This window comes from Bos javanicus, chromosome 17, assembly GCF_032452875.1.
Source record: "Bos javanicus breed banteng chromosome 17, ARS-OSU_banteng_1.0, whole genome shotgun sequence".
Classification (NCBI taxonomy): Eukaryota; Metazoa; Chordata; class Mammalia; order Artiodactyla; family Bovidae; genus Bos; species Bos javanicus.
The window spans coordinates 64,858,700-64,869,224 of NC_083884.1; the positions used below are offsets into that span (position 1 = coordinate 64,858,700).

General features: G+C 48.1%; 1 protein-coding gene across 3 annotated transcripts in view; it reads left to right on the top strand.

The window, feature by feature from the left end:
* CORO1C (coronin 1C) overlaps positions 1 to 9,633 on the top strand; it is a 77,463-nt gene extending 67,830 nt beyond the window's left edge. For all 3 annotated transcript variants that reach the window (XM_061385138.1, XM_061385139.1, XM_061385140.1), the window contains exons 6-11: positions 936 to 1,055; positions 1,922 to 2,026; positions 3,391 to 3,536; positions 5,739 to 5,796; positions 5,898 to 6,143; positions 7,209 to 9,633. In XM_061385138.1, the coding sequence (XP_061241122.1) occupies positions 936 to 1,055; positions 1,922 to 2,026; positions 3,391 to 3,536; positions 5,739 to 5,796; positions 5,898 to 6,143; positions 7,209 to 7,328 (795 nt within the window). In that variant the 3' untranslated portion in view covers positions 7,329 to 9,633. The remainder of the gene's footprint in view (positions 1 to 935; positions 1,056 to 1,921; positions 2,027 to 3,390; positions 3,537 to 5,738; positions 5,797 to 5,897; positions 6,144 to 7,208) is intronic.
* Positions 9,634 to 10,525: the final 892 nt, after the last annotated feature.

Genomic DNA, 10,525 nt, shown 5'->3' on the forward strand with positions numbered 1-10,525 from the left:
ACATAGCACGGCCCGAAATAATAAGTAATAAGTAAATAAAGTGAAAAGAAATTAAGTTGAAGATACAGTATCACCCTTAAAAAAACAGACTTGGCAAGTCTAGATCAGCTAACCCACAGAGTTTTAACTGCATGCTGGCCTGGGACTGCAGGTAGCTCAGTGGATTCCCTCCCCTGCTCCTCAGTTGGTTGGTAAAGGGCCTGATGATGCCGAGCGTTCTTCCCACAGTGCAGCATCCTCGGTCCTGCCCTCTGAGCCAGGCCTCCACAAAATCACACATTACGACAGAGATGGACAGTCAGGCCTTCAGTCACTTCTCCCCTACTCCGTGCCCCATCACAGCCCTGTTCTGAGAAGGTAGCTCTTGCCCAGCATTGCTTTTTATGAGTCAGGCGACAGGCGTGGCTGGTGCTTATCAAGGCCCTGTGCGTGTGGTTTCTCCACTAGAACCTTCCATAGGGCAGAGCTGGTGGGCTCCCATTGAACAGATGAGGCCAAGGAAGGGGTTAACCAGACTCAACTTCCTGTCCCATGAAATTGCTGGACGCCATAGTGTATATCCACCTTTAGGTTATTATCATACTTTTGAGAAACAAATGTTTGGCAGAACCCTTTCACGTGTTTTTACAGAGGCTGGACTGGAGTTGGTGGCAGGGGCTGGTGGAAGGGCTGAGCCTTTCAGTCCAGGCCTGGCGTGCTTGCTCGCCAGCCGAGGGGCCTCAGCCAGGTCCCTCGGTGCCTCTGTTTCCTCCTCCTTTAGGGAGGGGAGGTGGTCAGTACTGACGTGCACGTGTGCACACACAGGTGCCCACACACAGTCACACCTTTGATGTGAGTGGCATGTGGGGTGTAGCTGGGTTCACTGAGCCCCCGCCCTCCCTCACTTTTCCTTCCTGCAGTCTATGTGTAAAGTGCCTCTTTGCTTTCTCACCCAGGAGAAGGAGAAAGCACATGAAGGAGCCCGACCCATGAGAGCCATCTTCCTGGCTGACGGCAATGTCTTCACCACTGGCTTCAGTCGCATGAGCGAGCGGCAGCTGGCTCTCTGGAACCCGGTATGTACCATCGCGGCCCTGCTACCTCTTCGCAGCCTCGAGCTCTCCCTTTTCTGAGCGCGCCTTGAGATGGGTCAGTAGATGATAGGGTTCTTGGTGTCATATGCTGAACTCCCGCTTGTCTTAAATTGGATGTGACGTTCTCCTCCTCACTGGAGACTCACTGCTGAGTGTATTTTAAAAGTACATTCTTGATGCTCCAAGGAGTCCATGTTTACTGTTGTTTTTCGAAAGAATGCATGAAGAATCCAGGGTTTTAGACTTGGGAAATAGGTTCTAAACTTAGTTAAAATGTTTCCTAAAGAACGTGATCAAACGTCTAAATCAAAATAGTCATGCTTGGGAAAGTGTTCATGGCAGCACAAGTGGGAAGAGAGTACTGAACTGCATGTGTGGTCTGACCCCGCTGCGTGTGCTTGTGTGCCGGAGGGGAGCAGCCAAAGCAGTCGTCGCCCCACACCGGACCGTGGGATTATGGTGTATGCGATGACTTTTCCTGTACCTTTTAGCTTTCTAAAGAATATGAGTTTTTTTTTTAACTAGAAAAAAGTACTTTAAAAAGAAAGTAGTCACAGAAGAGATGGACTCTCTCATCTCTCATGGGATCACACTGATGGGCGCAGTAATTATGCAGTCAAGTCAACACACTTCAGTGAGCTGGATCTCATATGGTATTCTCATTAGTAATTACACATATGAATATTACATGTGTGTTCTTTAAACTTTCATTATTATAGGGAAATGGCTAACTTAGAGATGAAAGAATGTACCATCTTATGAAAATTCATCTTTTAAAATGTGTGTGTATGTACGTGTGTTTGTGTGTGTATACATATATGTGAGTGTGTATATATATATACTTCCAGAAAAATATGGAGGAACCAATTGCTCTTCATGAAATGGACACTAGCAATGGGGTTTTGCTACCTTTCTACGACCCCGACACCAGTATCATTTACTTATGTGGCAAGGTAAGCAGTAATTTTCCTGTTTGATCTTAAATTTAATCCTGTAAGAAGAGAAGTTTATCCTTTAAAGCTTTAGTAGATGGGCAGTTGTATAGAGCGCTTTGTAGATGCGCGCTTTTGATGGCCTCAGAGACTCTCCAGAGGGTTCTCACTCCTGGAGTTCTGTGTTAAGAGCCAGGCCTTGGATTATGTAGCCCGACTCAAGTGTCAGAGGTGACAGTCATTACAGGAAGACCCCACACGAAACTCGGAACCCCTTTCTGCTGCCTGATGATCTCTGCCTGACTAAAGTGTTGGTAGCTGTATCTTCATTACCGTTACATCATTTTAGAAAGTGGTGACCTCAGCATCCCTTCTTTTTTTGTAGGCTCAATAATCATGTAGAATTTTTGTAGTTGAAGTAATTGAATTAATAAAAATAAATCTGTTGATGTGTTCCCTTCCCCAAACCTGTCAGATAGTCCCTCACTGGGTGAAGCTGGGGGTGTCTTATTATTACATCTGATTCACAACTGATGGAGTGAGCTGCAGACCTGCTTGACATTTTTATAGGTCAGTTAGAAACTGACATCTTGTCTGTTTCCTTGAAAGTTGTATTTGCGATGTTAACAGCAGCCATAGACCTCATCGTCAGCCAGATGTTACTAGCATTGGGTGGAAAGTTATTGTGAGTATGTAAAAGCAGTGTGTGCTTAGCTTGTCTTCATTGCTTTAGATAGTTATGTCATTGAAACAGATGGAGATCATGGGAAAGGAGAGGAGGGTGGAGTACTGCCCAGCTCTTTATCTCTTCTTCCACAGACCTCTTCTCTCCCCTCTGCCAGGCAGGACTGCCTTCATTCTCAGTTTCATGTAACTGCATGATAGTTATTTATACTCAGGCTAGTGTACTCAGGTCTTCAAAAAACTCTGGACCATCTACGCAAAATGATCACAGAACCTGACAGATTGCAGTGAGATAGCATTCCAATCTGAAGTTAAAGGGTGCTCGCTGAAACTAATGTTTCTTCAGTAGAGAAATCTTACTTCTTCTCCTGTTGTCTGGTGTTAGTGCCCTCAGACCTGTGCCATGAAGGAATGTTAAAATCATTCCTTTGGGCGATGAACCTTTCCTCCCCGACTCTGCCTCGGTGTCAGACACAGCACAGGACAGTCAGAGCCCTCAAGAAGAGGCCGTTTCGAGGGCATGCCAGCCTTGCACGAGCGAGGGTTTGCCCTGCCAGAAAGTGAAACCATCTGAGGCCAAGCCTCCTATGGGGAGGAAGAGGTCAGCGCTGTAGTGGAGTCCCAACCAGCACTGAGTTCAGGGAGGAGTGAGACGCCCACCTAAGCCAGGTGTTTTGGCTCACGTCTCCTGTTTCTTGTAGGGCGACAGCAGTATCCGCTACTTCGAGATCACGGACGAATCCCCTTATGTCCACTACCTCAACACATTCAGCAGCAAGGAGCCTCAGAGGGGGATGGGCTACATGCCTAAGAGGGGACTCGATGTCAACAAATGTGAGATTGCCAGGTAAAAGAATCGGTATTGGAGAGCATTTAGAAGGCTTACACCATCTGTGTTCTGGGAGAGCTTGTGATTGTGCTGTGCCCAGTCTTTCTGCCTATGTGTATGCAGTAGAATCTTAGAACTAGTGTCTCATTTCCTTCTTAGAAACATGGGATTTGAGAGCAAGAAGGAACCATTCAAAATCATTTAATCCAACTGTGCCCTCCCCGTCCTCCAGATTATAAACTTGAAATACAGCAGTTAAGTGGCTTTGCTGGGGTGACTCACACCCTGATTTAGTGAAATCTTTGTCTCTTGTCTTGAGGCTGCAGCTGCGGCCAGTGTCCCTTGGCAGGCAACCAGGGAGCCTGTGCCCAGGATGGAACTGAGGGATGGTTTTCCTGCCCTGTGAGGGGACCTGCCAGGTTCCTAACTGGCTCATGGACCTCATGGATCTGAAACTAGACAAGCAGAGATCCATAGTGGGCGTTAGGTTAGTTGGCTTAGGAAGCTCAACTATGTTGTGTAACATCTGCTTCTCTCTACTACTCTGTGGAGTTTTTAAAAATGCATATTCCATGATGCTAGTGACTTTCCTAAGGGGCAGGCTTTTTTTCTCAGTACCAACCGACTGCTGGCCATTTTGAACAACAGAATAACTAGCACAACATTATCAGACATATGATCATACCACACATCTTTATAACACTGCATTTACATGGACATTTTTCTAAGTGTGCTAAGCTGGTCACACAGATAACTGACACATCTTTAAAAATAAAAGAAATTTTTATGAGCCCATTTTTATATAATCACCGCACAGTTGTTTTTTTTTTAAAAATATTTCAACTATACTACTTAAATACTTCAATTATAGCAAGAATAATGAAGCTGTCACAAATACTTCTAAATTGCAGTTTTATTAAAGTAATCAAAATGTGGTTCAAGGACTTCCCCAGTGGTTAAAACTCTGTGCTTCCACTGCAGGAGCCACGAGTTCGATCCCTGGCCAGGGAAACAGGCGTGCTGTCCAGGGCAGCCAGAAGCAAAACGTGGTTCAAAACAGACTGAATCTGAACTTTAAATTTACATTCAGGATTTGGGAATGGGTTTACTCTACTGTCATCTAAAAGTTTGAAGAGACCATAGTCAGCCCTTGGAATTTGCACGTTCTGAATCTGTGGATTAAAAATACTGAGGGGAAAAAGTTCCAGAGAGTTGCAGAAAGCAAAACTCGAATCTGCGGCATGTGGGACACGATTTACACCCAGCGTTTACGTCACTCTAGGTGTCGTAAGTCATCTAGAATGATTTAGACTGTAAAGTGATGTGCCATTTTGTATAAAGGACTTGAGAGCGTCCTTGGATTCCCATGTTTTGGGGCGTCCTGGACCCATCCCCCGTGGATACCGAGGAGCGACCGTTTAAGTGGGTCAGTCAGGACGCCTCCTGTTTATTGTTTCTGGGGTGTTGGTTGCGTGTGGGGCACTGTGTTAACCACACGGCCCAGGTCCCCTTTCCACATGGTGAGGTGGGTGCTGGTGTACCCCCTTCATGAATGAGGAGCTCAAGGCCGGCTGAGATGGACACAAGCCCCGGGCTGGGAGTGGAGCTGGCCATCCAGCTCAGGCCTGTCTTCCTACCACTGAGCTGACTGCACAGGTTTGGGGCTTGGTGTTCCTACTCTTCTCACGCTCTGAATAATTGCAGATTTTTCTTGAGTGTTACCCCTGATGTGGTTTGCTCAGATGCCAACATTTAATTCCTAGAATTGTTTTCATTTCCTTTTTAAAAACCCTGTTTATACCTACGAATGTTCAACCACTTCATGTTGGCAGAAGACCTGGCATCCAGGTCGTGGAGACTCTCAGAGTGGTGGGTGTTCGTTGTCTTCTGGCTGTCAACCTGGTAGTTTTCTCACAGGCGGTTCCTCATTGGTGATGTTAACCATTTCCTCACAGCTCGTCAGCCCCCGATAAGTGGCACTTGACTGTCACCGTAGCGCACGGCCTCTGCTCCTAGTTCACGGCCCTGTCCGCCGTTCCCCGGCATAGCTCCTCCCACTTCCCCTTCCTCCTCTGTGGATGGGAACACTGAGTTCTCCCTGCTCACCAGGATTTGTCAGATGAGGCGATGGGCAAACGCAGCATGTACAAGAATGCTTACTAAGCCTGTTACTTGGCCTGTTTCACTTAATACAACTTTGCCTTTATCTCTCTTTTGAAGATTCTTCAAACTTCACGAGAGAAAGTGTGAGCCTATTATCATGACTGTCCCCAGAAAGGTAAGTGCCCAGTTGTCTAGGTGATCTGTGTTTAAAAAGAATTTTAAGCATTCCACACCTTTCTTCCTCACCTGTGAGTTTCTCTTCTGTGTGTCATGTAGTCTGACCTTTTCCAAGATGACTTGTACCCCGACACGGCAGGGCCTGAGGCGGCCCTGGAGGCAGAAGAGTGGTTCGAGGGGAAGAATGCCGATCCACTCCTCATCTCTCTGAAGGACGGATACATCCCTGGAAAAAACAGGGACCTCAAGGTGGTCAAGAAGAACATTCTGGACAGCAAGCCCACAGCAAACAAGAAGTGCGACCTGATCAGCATCCCCAAGAAGACCGCAGATGCGGCCAGTGGGGTAAGGACCGCCCGGCCTGGGGGAGTGGGCTATCCGGGCCTGGTCCTTCCAGAGGCGCCTGCCAGCCCTGGGCCTCTGCAAGTACTGTCCCCACCGGGCAGGCAGGGTTCAGCTGTGATAACAGGCACTATCTGTAGGAACTACCTTGACCACATGGCATTTATGGGTTTGATTCTTTTAGTTCTTTTTTTATGATGACTGGAATAGAAGTCAGCCTGTTACTGTTGCTGGGGACAGGAGGTCCCGGAAGGAAGGTCCCTGAAGGAAGGAGTGGTGAGAGAGTGTAGGAGTTGCTGGGTGTTCAAGTGATGGAGTGAGTGGGACTTAGAGGCTGAGATGACCCTGGGTATCTTAGCAAGAGTCATGTCAGGGAGCAGAGGCTGGCAGTGAAGACCTGTGTGGCCCTGGGGAGGGCAGGGGCAAGCCAGGGAGGGGAGGGAGTGGGGCGTCAGCAGGCTGTGGAAGGGAGTTCTGGGGGCCAGGAGGGCCGGGCGTTGTCGATGACGAGAGGAGTGGCAAGCAGAGGACAGGTGCCCTCAGGCTGTGGCCAAGGAGGCTGCTTGAGGCACCGTGACTTTGGAGACAGCAGGGTTTCCTCCCGAAGAATCGGCTCCACGAGGGAGAAACTCAGGCTCTTAGAGGAGCCACAGGGCAGGGGATGTCATTCCCAGGAAGGACCTTCCGCAGGAGCTGATGGGTGCTCGGCAGCCTCTAGAAGGTCACCCTCACCCTGGCCCCATAGAGGGTGTTCCTGCTTGAGGAGGGTGACGGGGCTGTCTAGAATGTGGGGCAGCCTTGCAGGGTTCAGTCTCTTCTGACAGCTTAACTGTATCCCAAGAGTCCATCCAGGCAGGTGCACAGGTGAGGGGCCAGGAGCCATGATGCACAGTTGCTTTGCTGTGGGGTCAGGGGAACTGGCCAGCACTCATTGCGTTCCTACGAGGCCCAGCCTGCGACCTGCTACTTCCAAGGAGAACATCCCGTTTACGCCCCATACGTGCTACCTGTGCTGGACTTCGCTGCCTTTAGTCACCCTCTCCCCTCCCCCCTTTTTTGTTTCCTTAGCAAAATGAAGCCAAGTTGGATGAGATTTTAAAAGAGATCAAATCTATAAAAGACACAATCTGCAATCAAGACGAGCGTATTTCCAAGTTAGAACAGCAGATGGCGAAGATCGCAGCTTGAAGGTCCACCCCACCCCCCAGATGGGAGCAGGAAGGCGTGGTCCCGGGGAGGGCGAAGGGAGGCACTGCCTTTGGAGACATTCCATTTCAGATCTGTCGACCAGCGACAGGCCACGTTCCAGTAAGAACTCAATTCGTCTCCCAAATTTGCAGAAACAAAATGTGATTTAAAAGCTGAGCTTTTTACCAGAAAACTTTTTTTGATGTTTTAAGTGTTATGTGACTTGTGAACTTCTAAAAGACAAAAGTGCTACTTTGAGAATCCCAGATATTCTGAATTTTAGAAACCCAACCAATTCTGATTCAGTGTCCTGCCCAAGCACCTTTTTTTTCCTTTCTTTCTATTTTTTTTTTTTTACAAACAGGGACCAATGCCACATTGCTTTTTATATTTCTTTTTTTTTTAATGTTGCCAAAACCAAAAGTAGCTTTTTTTTTTCTTTATATTTTGCTACTTTGCAGTATTTGTGTGTGGGTTTTTTTTTTTTTCCTTTAATTTGAAAGGGACAGCACTGTGTATGTTTATAAACTAAATGAAGATAAGATATTATTTTGTATAAACATTCATCTGAGAACAGAGCCGTAGCCACACGGTGCTGACTTCTCTGCAGCACAAACCTGGTCATCTTAATGACTGTACAAAAGGAAGACTTGAAAGATCACGTGGATTCGTATTCCCACCCTTCCCCTCCCATTGAGTCTTCTGATCCAAAAAAAAAAAAAAGGCTCATATTGAATCATTTTCTTTCTCTTTTCTAGAAATTGGGTGGTTGTACCAGAATGGAATTTTGCTTCTTGGTTATCCTGTGCTTCAGATGATTATAATCTAACCTAAACTAGCATGTGTTTCTGCGGTTTTGTTACACACATAGAATCTATGGCCTTCATCCCTTTTGATGTCATATTTCAGGTTTTGGTCAATACTTGACAAGGGTGTCCAGGACAAGGAGCCACACATGCTGTGGAGTGTTCCTTCTTGTCAATTTCAGCAGCTTACCCAAGGTTAGACGGGACACAGACTAGGGAGCCCAGAGGGGAGTGTTCGCCCTGCGTGTCGCCTTGTGTGATCCTCTGCTTTCCCGCTTGTCCTGTGCTGGACAGCTTACCACCCCCACCCACCCACCCCCCCCCCCCCCCCCCCGCCAGCATCCCTGAAGCTCCTGCCCTTCTTTTCTCCCTTCTTCTGTATGTAGCTCTCCCTCTCAGGGCTTCCCTCCTCTTGCGTTTCGGTCCTAACTGCATTCTGCTGAGCTGCGGCCAGAGGGTGCTGTTGAATACCGAGACTGAGAAGGGCCAAGAAGGAAGCAGACATCTGCTGTAGCTTTGATGGTGTCGCTTGTCCTTGTGCGCCCTCTACATGAACTCACCCACGCCCCCTGCAGCGGCTCCAAGGCTGCGTCCAAACCCAGAGGCTGCCTAGTCCTGGGCCAGACACTGAGCTTCCAGGCCTGCCCCGCTCCTGGGTTAGCAGGAACCCCTCTCCATTTCCATTTTCTCAGAGCGCATGCCTGAGAAAAAAAAGGTGTAAGGAGCCCTTTTAGAAGAGCTGAGCGATGGAATAGGAATTGTGTCATGCCTTTGGGACCACGGTGGGGACGCTTGCATGTGTGCCTGTGGGCGTGGGGCCGGGACGGGACTGGCTGGAATAATTTGTGAGCAGGGGGCCAGGCTGAGGCAGAGTGTGGTGTCGGTGGGTTGGGCCACGTGTGCAAGCTGTCCATGTGTCCACGTAGAAAAGGTACCATGTTCTTAGCCAACCCTGGGATTGCTGTCTCCACAGTTTCAGGGTATTTGAATGTTTGGTGTGGTTTTGTGTGTACGTGTGTGCTTTAAATACTCAAGTGGATAATGAGATATAAAGAAAACAATAATTACAGTGGTTTATATTCAAGCCTGTATGTGTTTCTTTATCAACACAATCTGCTGAAGACCTTCATTATTAAGATTCAGAAATGTTCTAAGGTTCTGATACCCAATTAATTAAGTGAGCAAAATTGTTGTTGGTGGTGAAACACCATAGGGAATATGGCTTGGAGACATAAGGAGGCAGGAGCCAGTTATTCTGACCTGAATGTGTAGCTTATGGCTTATTTAATGAACGGATTCCCCACCAGGCTCAGAGTTGGTGTTTGACGCTCTGTGGGTTATTTTTCTTGTTTTGTCTTTTTTCTTTTTTTAAATCCGAGCTATCCGAGAGAAGACCCAGTGAATTACTCCTAGATCGGCTCTTATAGAGCAGCCATCGTATTCTGTCGAAACACTTGCTTCCATTTTAAAAGATAAAAGAAAAAAAATTGATTACAAAACGGTGTCCGTGTTTATTTCACACGTCCGCTGTCTTTGAGGCAGTGAGTGCCTTGCTGCCTGACACAGTGTCTCTGACTCAGCGGAACCACCCCCCCCCCCACCTTTTTTGGAGGGTAAGTATGGGGCATGTATGAGTGGGCCCCCTGGCTCTGGAGGTGGAGTGGGGTTCAGAACCCATCTCCAGCCTTCCCCAGGGGTGGATCTGGGGCAGACTGCCTAGTCTTGCTGAGCCCCTTGTGGTGAAGGAGGGACGAGGGTTCAGGTGAGAGAAATATAAGCTGTGTCTGGTCACCCAAGGAGCCCCCCGCACAGCTACCACAGTTCCTCTGACGAGCTGATTCCCTGGGAATCAGGGCTTAGGAAAGCATCTCTTTCTTGTAGAAGCCCAGTACCCTTGGTTTGACTGTGATTTTTATTCCAACAAAAGGTTTTCAAGGTCATTTGAATTTCGTGGCCCTCTCTTAGCTCCCCTTTCTACACTGAAAGCATTATCCTGTGACATTTCAGTGATCACAGCAAAGAATTTCCCACTGTTTGATTTCTCTAAATGTCTGTGACTATGATGACCCATTGGCACGAAGCCTCCCCTCCTCAAATTCCCTCTCCCAAAGTTGCTGTAGTCTGTGGGGAGAACAGAGGCCAGGGCCGTGGTCTGCCCGTCCGTCCGTGTCTGCAGGAAGTGGAAGTCGGCCACGTCCGTCTGCAGCCCCTCAGCGCCCCCGGTCAGGGTGCAGACTCGTGGTGCAGGATGTTTACGACTGACTGGTTTTCTCCCCTTGGCCGCCTTGCTTCATTGCCAGAAGACCCAGGGTGTTAGCCCCAGACAGTCAGCCAGGCCCCATCAAGGGAGAACTTCTGTTTTTCGAAAGGCTACTTCCCTTGCCGTCGTTC